Source organism: Myotis davidii, unplaced genomic scaffold (genome assembly GCF_000327345.1).
Source record: "Myotis davidii unplaced genomic scaffold, ASM32734v1 scaffold575, whole genome shotgun sequence".
NCBI classification, from domain to species: domain Eukaryota; kingdom Metazoa; phylum Chordata; class Mammalia; order Chiroptera; family Vespertilionidae; genus Myotis; species Myotis davidii.
The window spans coordinates 2,632,094-2,648,025 of NW_006290306.1; the positions used below are offsets into that span (position 1 = coordinate 2,632,094).

The 15,932-nt window shown below is 57.7% G+C and overlaps 1 protein-coding gene across 1 annotated transcript in view; it reads right to left on the reverse strand.

The window, feature by feature from the left end:
• The window catches only part of OBSL1 (obscurin-like 1), a 19,586-nt gene that overhangs the window by 1,868 nt on the left and 1,786 nt on the right, over nucleotides 1-15,932 (reverse strand). The window contains 18 exon segments of the mRNA XM_006779338.2: nucleotides 19-210; nucleotides 757-869; nucleotides 1,661-1,927; nucleotides 2,927-3,199; nucleotides 3,365-3,634; nucleotides 4,182-4,457; nucleotides 4,607-4,751; nucleotides 4,753-4,838; nucleotides 4,927-5,202; nucleotides 5,956-6,228; nucleotides 8,977-9,249; nucleotides 9,773-10,045; nucleotides 11,118-11,390; nucleotides 12,491-12,787; nucleotides 12,953-13,255; nucleotides 13,406-13,657; nucleotides 13,742-14,011; nucleotides 15,732-15,927. Coding sequence (XP_006779401.2) covers nucleotides 19-210; nucleotides 757-869; nucleotides 1,661-1,927; nucleotides 2,927-3,199; nucleotides 3,365-3,634; nucleotides 4,182-4,457; nucleotides 4,607-4,751; nucleotides 4,753-4,838; nucleotides 4,927-5,202; nucleotides 5,956-6,228; nucleotides 8,977-9,249; nucleotides 9,773-10,045; nucleotides 11,118-11,390; nucleotides 12,491-12,787; nucleotides 12,953-13,255; nucleotides 13,406-13,657; nucleotides 13,742-14,011; nucleotides 15,732-15,927 — 4,308 coding nt within the window.

Here is a 15,932-nt window from a genome sequence, read left to right on the forward strand (position 1 = left end):
TGCAGACCCCGAGCCCACCTCAGTGCCCGGTCCCAGCAGCACCCCGTACCCACCGCGCACGGTCAGGAGGACGGGGCCCGCGCGGGCTGTTCCCGCCGCGCAGCTGTAGGTCCCAGCATCCAAGGAGCCACAGCGCCGCAGCTGGAGAAGGCGCCGCGCGCCGAGGGCCTGGAGCCTGAGCCGGGGGCTGGGGATGAGCGGGCGCCCGTCCTAGGAATGGGGGTGGCAGAGGGTCCGGATGAACTCAGCTGGGCACCGGCGACCGCGGCCCTGGTGGGCGGTGGCGCCCTCAGTTGATGCCAAGCAGTTTGGAGGCGTGTTTATGTTAGTCTGCGTCCCCCTGTCTGGGGTGGAGCCGTCCTGCGCTTGCGAGCCGCGCTAGGAGCCTCATTGGGAAGGTGTCACCCTTTAGGGGACATTAAGGTTGAGAAGGGGCTCCACAGGCGCGGGAAGCCCGGGGTCATGTACCAACCACATTGGCCATGAGCATGGATTCTCGAATTAGACAAACCTGGATTCAAATATGGGCTCGGCCCCTTTTGTCTTCCCCTGGGGGCCGGGCCTGGGCAATACTTTACCCCACAGAGCCCTGGTCTCCTTGGAGATAACAAGACCTACCTGAAAGAGTTGTAGAGATTAGAGGATTAAGTGTACAGCACAGCCGAGCACAGTGGCAGGCACATCCACTCAGTGTTAGTTTGGGGCATTATTATTATTGTGGTGCCAGGGTAGGCTGGGCTGGGGCTGGGCTCTGACCTTCTCCCAGGTAACATCAGCCAAGGCCTGGGAAAGCTCACACTCGAAGGTAGCTGTGTCGCCCTCGGTCACCTCTAGGTCCTGTGGCACCTGCACAAAGGTCACTGGGGCCTCTGGGATGGGAAGAGGACAGTGCAGAGGGAACAGGGGTGAGGGCCTGGCTCCCAGGGACATGGAGAACACACAGGGCACAAGGGGTTAGTGGTGAACACATTTAGGCAAGGTGAGCAGTGGAGGTCACCAGTGGGGATGTGTTAGGACAAGTAGACGATGCTGGTCGGTGGAGGACACAGTGGAGTTACAGTGGTTAATGGGGCAGGAGTAGCCAGCTGGTGGTCACACTTTAAGGTGGTCAGTGTGGGTCATGCTGGTGCTAGAGGGACTGGGGGGAACTAGAGCAGAGATGCCAGTGGAGTCACCCACAGACAGGCATGGTCTGTGATGAACAGGAGACACTGGACAATGGGGGTACAATGTATTCAGAGTAGCAATGGGGGGATACACTGTGCTAGAAACAAACATGGGGGACACAGACAGAGGGTCATTGGGATTTGAGTGGTCAGAAGGGCACACTCAGGTAGGCAGACGGGCACAGCAGGCAGGTGTGGTCAGAGGGGTCACACTCAGTGTGGTGAGTGGGGCCATGGTCAGGCACAGGTAGACAATAGGGACCAGACTGGCACAGCCTGCTTATAGTGGCTCACAGTGGCCCAGTCAGTGGTTTGCAGGGACTGGAGGGCCAGTGGAGCCACACTCAGGCAGGGCAGTCGCTGGGGCCACACAGGGCCAAAGGGTTGGGGGAGCCACACTCTGGCAGAGAGGTCAGTGGGGGCCACACAGGTAGTGGGATCAGTAGGGTCACACCCAGGCTGGTCAGCAGGCAGCAGTGTCCCGGAGGCCGCACCTCTCACAGTGAGTCTGGCTGCACAGCGCAGGGAGTCCGCCGTGAAGGAGATGCAGCCGGAGTCGGCCAGGCCCAAGCCACTGAGTGCCAGGTGGTAGGTGCGGCCCTCTGTGTGAATGCAGCACTGGGGTCCCGGGCGCAGCCGGACTCCACCCCGGGCCCATTCCCCCATCACATCCTCCTGGGACAGCTCCAGCTGGAAGGTGGCGCTGCCCCCCTCGATGATGGTCACACCCTCCAGAGGCCGCAACACCCTTAGCTGGCTTGCTGGTGGGGGGAGATGGGGAGAGAAGGAGGATGAGGGCTCCAGCTCTGGGCATGGGTTTTGGGGGTCTCACACACCCTTTGGTCCTACCTGCACCACCCCAAAGACCTAACCTATGAAGGGCCTATCAGATGAAGCTCAGAACCAGGATGCAGGAAGAAGGGAGCACAGCTCACCAGCCTTAGGGGGAGAGCGGAGCTTACTGGGGTTAGGAGAAGGGGGTGAGGTGTGGTTAGAAGGCTGAGGAGTTTGGGTGAGGGCTGCTGTGACCCTCACTCAGAAGCAGCACAGAATTCCGAGTCAGACACACCAAGGTTGGACCCTAGCTCTGCCACGTAGTTGTGCACTGTGTGACCTTTGACAAACTGCTTGACCTCTCTGGGCCTTAGTTTCTCCAATTATACAAGGGAAATAGCATTGAGATATGGGTTTAATGTGATTAAATGAATGAAATAAATTAGAAAAGAATATGTATCACCAACAAGAACCATTTTGTGGGCATTTTTCATGTTATCTCATTGAATATTCCCAAAGACTCTTGAAGTAGGAATCAGCCTCATTTTTAAGACTTGGCTCAGAGTGAGTAAGTACTTTGCATGAAGTCACACAATTCATAGAGGGCTCCAGTTTGGGGGATGGGGGTGCTATTTGCCGGCCACTCCTGCTTCTGAAATGGACCCACGTATCCTGGGGCCTGTGACTAAAGGATAAACACCGCTAGTCTTTCTGGAGGATAATATTTATGTTCATAGCAAAGCCAACTTGGACATGTGAAATGGAATGCAAAATCCACATGGACTTCTAAGGTAAATAGAAAACTTTAGAAAAAGGAAAGTTTTGCTTCTGGCAGGCCACTTCAGGTCACAGTCCTGGAGGTCAGCCAGGGCTGACTGGCCTCAGAAGCCAGGGGCACTTTGGTGGGGGCCTGAGGGGCCCTGGGCCAGCCAGGAAAGGCTGTGCCATAGGGCGGGCAATTCGTTAGGAGAGGACAGGGCACTCACGCCTTACGCTGAGCCTGGCCAGGGTGCGATCGTGGTGGCTCTCACAGCCGTAGGTGCCTTGGTCAGCCAGTGCAACACCATGGATGAAGAGGCGGTAGATGTGGCCATCCTGGGCCACAGACAGGCGAGAGTCGTGGGGTAGGGGCTCCCCACCTCGAACCCAGCGCACGGCCCCTGCAGCACCCACTCGGCCCGTCTCCACTTCCAGGCACACGTCCTGGCCTTCCTCCACCCGCATGTCCTGCAGCCGCCGAAGGAACAGCAGCTCGGTTTCTGGGGAGGCAGGAGGAGGGGACCATGGAGCCTGGGTGTGCCTGGAGGCGGACCCCCTGTTCCATCTCACTGGTTTGTCCCTGGGCACAAGGGCAAGGCTGCTAGGGTGGGGCAAGGAGGATAGGTAGAGGGAATAAGACCACTGCGTCCCCATCGGGACCAAACCTCGAATGTGGAGCCGGGCACTTGTTGCTGTGCCCCCTGCTTGGGCAGTCACGGTCCCTGCGTCCTTCAGCTGGCACCCTCGCACGGTCAGGGTGCGGGTTGACCCGCTCTGGGCCATCTCTAGCCCAGGCCCTGGAGTGACGATGGCCCCGTTACGCAGCCAGGTGACGTCGGCGTCTGGAGGGGAGACTTCACACCGGAACGTGGCGTCGTCACCCTCATGGACAGTGAGTGGTGTCAGCTCTGAGACCAGCTTCACCGGTGGCGGCTCTGGTGGGGGTGGTCAGGCAGTGAGGCGGGCTGGGTCTCTCTCCCTCCCCCTTCTCATCCCCTCCAGAGGGTAGAGGCGTCACCCCCAGTTATCTAAGAGACCTTTCCTGGGACCTGCTGTGTGTCAGCCACAGGGATGTCCCAAAGGACTAGATAGATGCCTCTCTTGGCCAACTCCTCTCCATCCTGGCCTGGTACCCCACCTCTCTGGGTCCATAACAACAATAAATCACTTACCATGGACCCTATTTATTTCATTTAACTGTCAAAATAGTCCTATAAGACTGTCACTCAACTACTGGGAAGCAGAATCCACACTGGAACCTGGGGGGGTCACTCCAGAGCCCCTGCTTTTAACCACTGGGCCTCCTCCTATTTGAGGGTTTCTAGACAAGGGGGCTCTGAGCCCTATCCAAGGAACAGTTGTGCATGAATTGGTTGGAGCCAGAGGCAGTGAGGTGGGAGGGCGGGTGAGGGGATCCCAACATGGTGAGGGGTGTGGACTCTGGGGGGACCAGGGCCCAACGGGTGTGAGGGGTGCAGTTACCTTCCACACTGACGAGGAAGATGCGGCTGTCCTGGGGTGCGTCGCACAGGTACTCCCCAGCGTCTCCGCTCTGTGTGCCCCGCACCCGCAGCGCCTGCCTCGTCCCGGCCTGCTCCAGCTGCACCCGCCCCTGGCTCGCCAGTCGCTCCCCATCCTTGTACCAGCGCACAGTGCCCCCAGGCCCGGAGAGGTGTACCACCAGCTCTAGGTCCCTGCCTGGGGAGCTGCGAACTCTTGTCTGGGCCGCTTCTGGGGTCACCACCCGCACGGGGGGCTCTGTGGGGGCAGAGCCTTAGGTCACTGGGAGGAAGTGGCTCAAGGGCTATATGGAGAGCAGTGGAGGCAAGATGGGGAAAGGTACAAGGAGGGGACAGGCGTGCTAGAGGAGCGGGGAACACATGGGTTCTTGCCCAGGCTGTACTCACCAGCCACTTGGACAGTGAAGCTGAGGCTGGGGGCGCCTGGGGCCTCCCCGGACTGGCAGGTGTACAGGCCGGCGTGGGCTGGCTCTGCAGCCCGGATGCAGAGGACGCGGCGGGGGCCCTCGACGTGGAGCTCCACGCCCTCCTCCCTCACAGCTCAGCATCACCGGCTCCCCGGGGGCCACACAGAGCGGGCCGGGGGCTGCCTCTGGGGCAAGGAACTGGACTGGGGGCTCTGGACAGAGAGAGGAGGGGTCAGCTTGGGCTTGCTTCCACGCCCCCCGCCCCCCCCGCCCTACTCCGGGCTGGCTAGAGGCACCCACCAGCCAGGCTGACGTTGAAGGTGACAGCTTCATCACGGGTCTCACACACATACTCCCCGGCATCCTCGGGCTGGGCGTGGGGCAGGGTCAGGGTGCGAGCGGGCCCCTCGGCGCCCAGCTGCAGGGCGTCTGATGCTTCCACTTCCAGCCCATCCTTGTACCAGCGCACCTGGGACCCAGCAGGGGCCACCTCGCAGCGCAGCTCCACGCGCCCTGGAGCCCCAAACTGCAGGTCCAGGGAGCGAGCTGCGGGCCGCACAATCCTCTCTGGCGGGGCTGGTGGGTGAACAGAGAGAGGCACACGTGGGCTCAGCCTAACCTGCTAGCTTCTCAACCATCTCCCTTCACAGCGCAGCTCTTGGGAATGGTACCAGCTACAATCCATAGGCACCTACTGTGTGCCAGGTGCTGTGATAAGCACACTGCAGTTCCTTTCTCCGCTGCTCCCGACACTCCCCAGGGGGTGCTGCTGCCTCACTTTACAGATGAGAACCTGAGGCCTCTTTGGAGGAAAGCAACTCACCCAAGGCCACATGGACAGAAAGAGGGAGCCCAGACCTGCCTGACCCCCATGCGCACCCCTCCTATCCCACACCCACTTTCTACCCACTTTCCCTGCTTTGCCTCCGAGTCACGTATACCATGTGAAAAAACATCTATTTTAGCTATTTGTTGTCTGTCCACCCTCATTAGAATGCTTGCTTCCTGAAGACGGGAGGCTTTCTCTTACTGGTTCATTACTGTATCCATCAGCATCTAGAACAGTGCTGAGCACATAGCATAAGTACTGGTTGAAAAAAATGAATGGACTCCTGATTGCTAGACTCTCTCGACCAGGCCCCCGGTCACTGTTCCGACCTGATTTGAGTCATCTAGGGCTCTCTGTTGGCTGAGAATAAGGAGGCTGGAGAAGGCAAAGGCTGCGTGGGGCCCGAGGGGAGCCCTAAGATATAGGAAGTCAGGGGTTTGGGTGTCTGTCCCTCAGCCTCCTGCTTTTCTACTCTCCCGTGTGCCCCAGAAACTGCCCACCTGTGACGGTGACAGTGAAGAAGGCCGAGTCGTCTCCAGCGTCGCACACGAACTCGCCCCCGTCCTCGGGCTGGGCAGCAGGCAGCACCAGGCGGCGGCAGGGCCCGTCACTCTCTAGCACCAGTGCCTCGCTCTCCTCCACCTCCAGCCCATCCTTGTACCAGCGCACCAGAGCGTCCTCCCGCGACAGCTCACACATTAGCACCACACACTCCAAGCTCACGGCGGTCAAGGTCACCTCATCCCGGGGGTGTATGATGCGTACGGGGGGCTCTGCAGAGTGAGGGCAACCACGGGCTATGACAAACCCACTGCCAGCCTCTCTGGAGCCATCTGGCAGCGTGACGTCCCTGTCACCCACAATAATGAGTAATGAGGATAATAACAAGGAATCATAGGTCCACTCTTTGTTCTCTGAAGTCCCTGGGGCCAGAGGCGTGACAGAATCCAGCATGTTTCAGACTGCAGAAGTGGTGCATTTATCACCTCTCATCTACCCACCCCTTCAGCCCCCGCGGGGCCCCCCCATAATCAATCACATTAACGTTTCTTCGGTGTAACATACAGATGTATTCACTCTAAGCAGAATAATCAAGGAGTACAAATAGCTTCACAGCCATTAAGCTCAGGTTTTACTAAAATGACTTTGAATACCGAACTTACAGAAAGCCTTTGGGTTTTGGGAGATTTTTGGATTTCGAAGGTGTGGATAAGGGATCATGGATCTGTAATAGCAAGTACTTATATACCGCGTTCTGAGGTTCCTAAGCACTCTACACAGTTAACCTTCACCGAAGTCCTAGGAGGTAGATATTGTTTTGTCCCGGTTTTCCAGATGAGGAAACTGAGGCACAGAGTGATTAAGCAACTTCCTTAAGGTCACAGCTGGCTACACCTACTCTAGGGCAGGAGGAAGAGCTACCACCTGTGAAAGGAACACAGACTCTGCAACCAGTGGGAGGGATTCTGAGCCAAGGCTGATGGGAACACTAATGATTTTTGCATCTGCGCATGGATTGCTAACACCTGGCTGAGAGTTCCCTTGGGACAGTCAATGCCGATCCTGGGAGTTCCTCTCCAACTGCTCCAAGGTGGTTGCTCCTCCACAGGTAGAAAAGGATGCCAACACTGAATAGGGCAGTGGACTGAGCCAGGGCCTGCTCACATTCCCTCGGCACCCTGGGGGTGTCCCAGAATCTTGTCTAGGGGACACGTTAGTGCGTCTTTAACATTCGGCCCCCTTGTGGCTGGGCTGGGGAACTGCTAGCTTCCCGGTCTGTTTTTGCAGGGGTGTGAGCATGGGCAGAGGTGCCCATCAGCACACACTCAGCCCTCTGCCTCTGCAAACCACCTTCCTAACTGAGCTCCTCCTGAGTCTAGAGGATGCAGGCTGGTTCTCTGGGCCCCAGCAAGGCCAGCTGCTTGCAGACTGTGGCTGCCTGAGGGGTGAGGGAGGGTATAGGGCAGTGGAGTGACTGGGTGGAGTGATGGGGCTGGGGTGCCTACACCGTGGGACCTCAGCTTGGTATCTGACTTAATTCTCCTCTGTCTGGTGGTGTGTGAATTTCCTTATTCAAATCTGGTGTTTTGTGGGGAGGCCAAATGTGGGCTGGGCTAGGTGCAGCTGTGGCCATGACATCTGGCCAGGGCTTAGGGCAGGTGAGTTTGAAGGGACTCACTACAGGACAGATGTGCAAAGGCCTCTCTGACTTTGTGGGCTGGTATGTGTGAAGCTGCACTATTCGGGTGCAGGGATTGGGGGGCCCTAAGCTGCTCAGCCTAGACTGAGGCATTGTTCCCAGGGCAGAGCAGGGGAGGAGGCAAGACTGTGCCAGCAGCGGGATGGTAGCTCCAGTGTAGCCAGGGGGGTTCTTCTGCACCACCCAGAGATGCCTAGGCCCTGCACCCCCCACACCCCTACACCTACATACAGGACTGGTGCTGGCTGCACTTCCAAAGCTCCCAGCACCGAATGACTAGCACTTCCATAGTCGTCCTGTGCTCTTCTCACTTTGCATATTCTCCCCCAACCTTCAGCCCCAACCCCATTTCCCTCTTAGCTAACTCAGCCCCCGCCCCAAGCATCTGTTTCAAAGGCACTTCCTGCCGCCAACCTGGTTAATAGACCCGGGCCCTGGGCTTCCTCTGCTCCCTATCAGGACACCTGACAACCCCACACTCTATGGTGAGCTCCTGGAGGGAAGTGGCGTGTCTGCCTGGGAGCTGCTGAGCATCCAGAGTGCTGCCCAGGGAAGTACGGTCACACAGTCACTCGGTGACTCTCCGCGTCCCATCCTGACTCGCTTGCTCTGCTCTTGAGCCCTCTGCCCTGTCCCTCATAACACTTGTCACAAGGTGTCGCTGTACATTTATTTGCATGTTTATTGATTTAACATGGTCGCAAACTCAAATGCCTGCAGGGGAAGTAGTCTGGGAGAAGCGGGAGGGTGGGACTGGAAAGTGGGCCCCGAGTTATGGGGGCAGCTGCTACTCAGCGCCAGCTGCTCTTCGCCATGGGGGGAAGCGGGACCAGAGCCGCCGGGTCTTCGGCCTTTTCAAGAGGACGCATAACTCCGGGTTGTTATTTGAACTGTCCTGACTTTGGTAAGACTCTGCAGGCCGAACAAAAACACATCTGTGGGCTGCATGGGGTGCTAGGGACTGCCCATTTGCGTTCTCTGGTTAACAGGTACCGCCCCAGCTAGACTGGCAGCTCTGAGAGTGGGAGGGGTCTGCATTGCATACAGTTACCCACAGCACATAGACAGTGCTCAGTAAATTAGTCTGTGAACCACAACTATTCCTCGCTGGCCTTGGGCATGGGATGGGAGAGTGTGTGTGTGTGGGGGGGACCTGTTCACTCAAACACAGACCCTCGGTTCTCCCAAGCAGGGAGCTCTGGTACATGCACCCACAGCCCCCCGCCCCCTCCGGTGTGCTAGCTAGGGGCTATGTGGCCAGCTTCTCCAAGGGCTCGGGACTGTCCTCTGGTGACCCCGGGCAGCTGGGGCAGGTCCACACCTGTGACAGTGACGGTGAAGGAGGCTGACTCGTCATCGATTTCACACAAGTACTCGCCGGAGTCCTCGAGCTGGACGGCAGGCAGCACCAGGCGGCGGATGGTGTCCTCCTTCTGCAGGAGCCGCGCTGGACTCTCCACCACCTCCTCGCCATCCTTGGTCCAGCGCACCTCGGCCCAGGGCCGGCACAGCTCACAGGTCAGCACCACGCGCTCCAGGCGCACGGCCGCCACATACACCTTGCCGCTGGGGTACACGATCCATGAGGAGACGTCTGGGGGACAGGGGCAGTGTGGCCGGACGTCAGCGGCTGGAATCAATGGGCCCTGCCTGATCCATGCCTGTTTCCTACTCCTGCAACGTGCGCCACAAATGGAACATTCGGGCCCTCCCTCAGAGAGGGTCTCACAGGCCTCACACTCACAGCTGGAGACAGAACAGTCACCAGTCACATCAAGGGCATGATGGCAGCCTCAGCCGTAGGACACTCCATATTCTCTAGGTTGTGACAGGGACAGTAGGAAGGGTGGGACTGGGGAGAGGAGTTGGGGTCTCCTGAAGGCCTCAGATCTCCTGACCCCTCTAGTGCCCATCTGCCCTATGGTACCACTGTCTTCCCCCTCTTCAGGAGAATGGAGAAGGCAGGGCTTCCCTGTGATTTATGCAATTGTGACCAGCGTATTATGACAATGAATTTCCGGCAATGACTGAACCTGGGGGTGAGACGTGGGATCAGCTGGAGGAGGAAGGGGCGGGGAACACCTTTCCCTGTCCCGTGGCCCTGCCTGGACCCCCACCTGTGATGTTCACGGTGAAGTAGGCACGCTCGTCTCCAGCGACGCACTGAAACTCGCCCCCATCCGAGGGCTGGGTGGCGGGCAGCACCAGGCGGCGATGGGGTCCTTCGTTCTCCAGCACCATGATGTCGCTGTCCTCCACCTCCTGCCCGTCCTTGTACCAGTGCACAGGGGCGTCCTCCCGGTCCACCTCACAGGTCAGCACGACACATTCAGAGGTTATGGCGTGCACGAACACATGCTCCCGAGGGTCCAGGATGTGCACTGGGGGGTCTGGAGAGAGACAGGGTCACACAGATACCCCCCAACACAGGAGATGCGACCACACATCCTGGCGACCAGACCATACTGGCTGCTTGACCGCAAGTCTTCTCTCTGGAGGACACTGGGAAGGTTAAGGCCATGCTGTGCAGGGGGCTCTAGGGTAATGACATGAGGCATGGCATCATGTGACACCAGGATGCTATGTGAGTGCCCAGAAGTCACCACTGGGTGGGGGCACGGAGGGAGGTGGCACAGAGAGCCTTTGTCTAGGCTGAGAGGAGGCCACTATCACAGGCTGTATCGCTGCTGCTTTGACAAAGAAGCCTCAGGACATTGGTCCTGGGTCGGGCAGGAGGTGGGAATGACCTAGCGGGGCCACAGTGGGACAGCTTCTCTCTATAGGTAGCGAGGTCCCTGTCATGGGTGCATTCAGACACCCTTGGAGTTAAAACAGGATTTCCACTTAAAGTGAAGATGAGCTGGATGAGTAGTTGCGCAGGCTCTGTCCTGTGTATTCTGGCTCTGGTGGTCTGGGGGCTGGGCACAGGCACTGTAACAAGCTTCCAGGACCGTTCTGAAGCAGCCAGAACATGGACCAGCTTCTGAGAACCACTGGGCCCTGCACTTAATACTTCCTTTTCACCCTGCTGCCTGGGACAGAGGGATAAGCAGTCCTGTGTGTGAACCCCGCGGGGTGTTTGCTAGCTGTGTGATAATTGGCAAATAACCTCTCTGAGCTGCAATATCTTCATCTGTGAACTGGAGATGTATTGCCTTTCACCTCATTGTGAAGAGTAAATGAAAGTATGTACCTTGACTAGTAAATGTCCAATAAATGTTAGCTCCCACTCTCCTTCCCTTAGCTGAATCTAGTTCCCCACACCCTACCCCCACAGAGGGTATGTAGAGGGCAAATGTGCTGGTGTGTGTGACTTGAAAACACGGCCCCTGGCCCACCAGGACCACCCTGGAAGGAACCTCCCCCCGGCCCCCCGCCAAAAGCAGGCAGACAGCAGACAGGGCTTGCACGGCCCCCAGAGTCAGCCTCAGCTGGAGGAACCCAGCTGCCATGGCTCCTGACCTCGGACAGTGAGGCTGAAGAAGGCCGAGACCCCTTCCGTTCTGCACTCGAACTCGCCGCTGTCCCGGACCTCAGCAGCGGGCAGGATCAGACGATGTTTGTGTCCATCCATCTTCACCACCAGCGACTCACTCTCCTCCACCTTCTGCCCATCCTTGTACCAGCTCGCGGGGAAGTCCACCCGGGAGAGCTCACATGTCAGCACCACCCGCTCCGAGGTCGTGAAGGTCAACGACACCTTGTCCTGGGGGCTCAGGATGTGCACCGGGCTTTCTGTATAAGGAGAAACTTGGTCACACGCAGGCGCTGGTCACGGGCAGGCCCTCGTTGTTGCTCTGCCTGAGATAAGCACTCCTTCCCTCGGAGTGTAGAGGGCCGAGAACATCAGGCCAGACAACTGCTGTTTACACATTTGTTGAGTCTTAAAGGTTTGGGCTTATTAACCAGTTCTTAGAGCAGAGGTTTTAGTGTAAGGATTCCTAGGGATCCTGCTAAAATGCAGATTCTTAGACACCCCCTCCCCAGTCGGACAAGGGCCAGGGAATCTGCATTATAACCCAGCTTCCAGATGACTCTGATGTTGGTGATCCTGGGTCACATTTGGAAGTGCTGCTCTGGCTGTTAGTTATTTCTTACTTTGCCCTCTTCCCGGGATGCTGGAAGCTGACCACCTCAAGGCCTGTGTTTGGGTGCTGAGGAATTTCTCGATTGGTGTTACATCTCCAGCAATGGTGAGACGGCAAATGCCAGTGTGTTCCCTGAACTTTTAGACCCCCATCAACTGTCGTCCTCAGGGCACCTCATTCCCTCTTCTTCTCTGTCTCCACAAGTGATTCTGGAGCCAGAATGCCTGGGTTCATAATCCAGCACTGCCACTCATTAGATCTGTGAATTTCTTTGGCCAAGTCACTTAACCGCTCTGTGCCTCAGTTTCCTCATCTGTAAAATGGGATGACGGAAGAACCTACCTTCTAGGGCTGTTGAGAGCATTGTGTTAATATATGTAAAGTGATTAGGACTGTGCCTGGCACATAGGAAGAAGCTATGACAGCGATTACACAATAGGGCAGGAAGGTAGGGCCTAGGGGCCAGGGTCTATGGCTCTGAGATGACAAACATGACAGAGCTCTGTAAACCATAAAGCGCTCCAGAGGATTTGGAGATGATGCTCACGAATTAACAAGGGGGCCCTTGTACGTTGCGTGTGGGTTAAAGCCAGCCTCCTGGACCAGAATCTTCCATCTGAGCCCACCATGGGTGCTCCTTATTCTCCTGGTCCAGATGTCAGAAGTGGGAACAGCATCTGCTTCATTTTGTCAACAGGAATCGTGTCCTGGCCCTATCTGCCCACCCGGGTCCCCACCAGCACCAACCTTGGATGGTGAGGGCAGCCGAATCCTGCACACCCGGGCAGCTGAAGCCGACCAGGGCTCCGCTATCCTGGTGCTTGACGGCTTGCAGGGTGAGTCGGTGCTGCGGGCCATTGTGCTCCACACAGTACCGCAGGGCTCCAGGCCCCACCTGGCCCTCTGGCTCAGTGCCCTTGAGTTCTTCCCCGTTAAGAAACCAGGTGCCCTGGATGATGGTGGAGAGAATGAGGGAGAAAACAGCATCTTCCCCGTCGTATACCTGCACATCCTTCAGACCTGCCACCAGGCGCGCTGTGGGTACTGAGATGGGGAGAGAGTGCAGCCATCAGAACCAGGGGGGTGACAGAGGGCTTGCAGGTGGAAGGCATTTGAGAAGACGGGACCGATTGCTGCAGAAGGAAGGAGAGGGTGTAACCTGGGGCAGCACTGCGGACAGGCCCGGTCTGGACTGGAGGACGGACTCACCGAGGTGAGCAGACCCGTGGAACACAACGTGGGGACTGCGGCCGTGCTCGCTGACCGAGCAGATGCGGAAGCGGTAGTCACCCTCGGAGGGCACACAGTCTCCTGGCACCTCCACGGCCCCGGCTTTCTCAACGCTGAAGCACTGGACCCAGTCTTCTGAGCCCACCTTCTGCCGCTCCAGCCGGTAGATGAAGGGGGTCTCGGGAGCTGGCTCCGGAGGCTTCCAGGTCAGCAAGACCACGTTCTTGCGGCCCTTGAACATCTCTGCAAGCACCGGGGGTCCCGGGGGACTGTGCTTGACGCCTGAGACAAAGGCAGGGTTTGTAGGGGAGCCCTGCCCCAGCCTACCATCGCCCTTCCTCCTCAGGTCCACTTCCCAACCCGGTCACCCTCCTGCCCTGGCTCTCCTGTCCAGCCCTTGAGGAGTCTGACCAAGGGCTTTCATGCCCTCACATTTGACTCTCAGAAGAGTGGTGGTCCGGGAGTTGCCCAGGCTAAAGGTGACTTCGCCAGCATCTTCTCGAGTGACCCCCGGAAGGACCAGGGCATGCATGTGGCCGGAGCTGCTCTGGCAGGTGGTCGGCAGGTCCTCCCCATCGCGGCTCCAGCGCCCCTCGACCCCAGCCTCTCGCGTCTCCACCAGCAGCACGGCGTTCTCGCCTTCCAGAACGTCGAGCTTCCGGGGCAGCCGTTTCAGGATAGGGCCTGAGAGGCAGACGGGAGTCCATTAGCCCGGGGTCAGGGCACCTGTCTGTCTCAGCCTCGGCCTCCTCCCGCTGGCCAGCCGACCTTTGACCGTCACATTGGCCACGGTGCGCACCCGGCCGCGCATTTCGCACAGGTAGACCCCGTCGTCATCCGCCTTCAGCCTGTGGATGATGAGGCGCCTGACGGTGCCCTCCTCAATCTGTTCGTATTTGCGGCAGGGCAGCAGCCGCTGGTCCTCGCGGAACCAGGCCGTGGGAATGCGGGAGTTGGGTACTTTGCACTCCAGCACGGCAATCCCATGCTCCCGGCCCTCCACATCCTGTAAGGGCCTGGAGAAGCGGAGTCGGGGCTCTGTGGAGAGGAGAGAGACAGCGAAGGCTCTAGGGAGGGACTCCTCTTGGCATCACCAACGGCCTAAACCCACATTAGCTCACGCCATTTGCTTTTCTCCCAGAGCCAGCAGGCATTGTGGAAGCACAGAAACACCTCCAGAGGGGAAGTCAGAGGCCTAAATCCTTGTCTCACCCTGACACTAGCCACATCCCCTCGAGCAAGGCCATTTTGGTGACCTTGGGCCTCAGGTGTTTTACCTGTAAGTGGGGAAAGGGATGGAAGGGCTTGACCACATCAGTGATTTTCAAAGTGTTCCCTGGGGCCCTTCAAAGGCACCATACAAATTCTGAGTTGAATTTTCTTTTTAAGGTACTTGAAGCATTTTCAAAACTGCATTTTGCAAAAAGAAAGCATGGTGCTGGAAGCAACCCCGCGGGTTCACCTGCTGCTGGAGCGGTGCGGAGCTCTGCCTGCCTGCTGGCTTTTTTTTGTCCTGCTAGAGTTCAGCTCCCCTGGCCAGTGTGTGGCCGCCTGCCTGAGAGGTCACCCCCATGGCACAGGTGCCACATGCCTGAATGTGTGCCAGGCTGAGCTCAGGAGATTTGCCAAGTTTTTTCCTCGGAGGAAAAAAGTTGGACAATAACTAGTAGAGGTATAATCCTGCAGGTTGGATTCCGATTATGGAGAGCTTTAACTTCCAGTGTGAGCTTGGGGTGCTTCCTGCACCCCCGTTTTCTATTTGTGAGTATTTATTAGATGTTGGCGACTCAACTTTGAAATATAAATTTCTTCTCCTTCACCTTCCTCTTGCAAACCCGGGGAGAGCAGTCTAAAGAAGGAATGGCTAAAATTCGCAGGGCAGTTTTTCTCCCTCAAGTTTACCTTTGGTCTGAATCAGGAGTTGCTCAATGTGAAACCTGCAGTTAGGCCTTCCCCACAAGGCTCACAGACCAGACCCAGTAATGAGTACAACCTCCACTTTAAATGTGTGTATTCAATAAAATAGCCCCCGTCCTCACTGATTGGCTCTGTAAGTATGTTATAAATCTGGACTTGGAAACTTACAGCCAGAAAATGATCCCTTTCTCTTATAATATACTAGAGGCCCGGTGCACGAAATTTGTGCGGGGGTGGGGGGGGAGGTAGGGGATGTGTCCCTCAGCCCAGCCTGCACCCTCTCCAATCTGGGACCCCTCAGGGGATGTCCGACTGCTGCTCTAGGCCCCTGCCGGATCAGGCCTAAAGAGGCAGTTGGACATCCCTCACAGTCCACAACTGCTGGCTCTTAACCTCTCACCTGCCTGCCTGCCTGCTGGTTCCTAACTGCCTCTGCCTCCGCCTGCCACGGAGGCTTTGTTCAGAAGATGTCGGTCTAATTAGCATGTTACCCTTTCATTAGTATAGATTGGGGCCCTAGATGGGATTTCCACTGGGGGAGGGGAAGTAAAATAACAGGCTGAAAAAACCACTGGACTAGAAGAGCGCTAGGCCTCTCTCAGTTAATAAGTCAAAGGGAGTTTTTCCACTCCATGCCTCAGAATCACCCGGGGAGTTTGCTAATCAGGTCCTGGATACCTTGGAGACCTAGTAAATCCGAATCCCCGGGGGTGGGAATCGGGAAGAAAATGGGATTTTAATATCCCGCCTCCTGTCTCCCAGTCCCCCCCACCTTCGCCCGAGCAGCACAGGGCACCGAGAGGGCTGGAGTTGGGGGACCTGGGAGGGGGCGCCGCCACACCTTTGACGTGCAGCTGCACGGCGCTGAGTGTCTGGCCAGCCGAATTGCGCGCGGCGCACACGTAGAGCCCGCGGTCCCGGGCCTGGCAGTACAGCACCTTGAGCACGAAGCCGCCGTCGCGGTCGCGATACATGAGGCGGCGGCGGTCGGGGAGCAGCGGGCGGCCCTCCCAGAGCCATTCGATCTCGGGCTCCGGCTTGC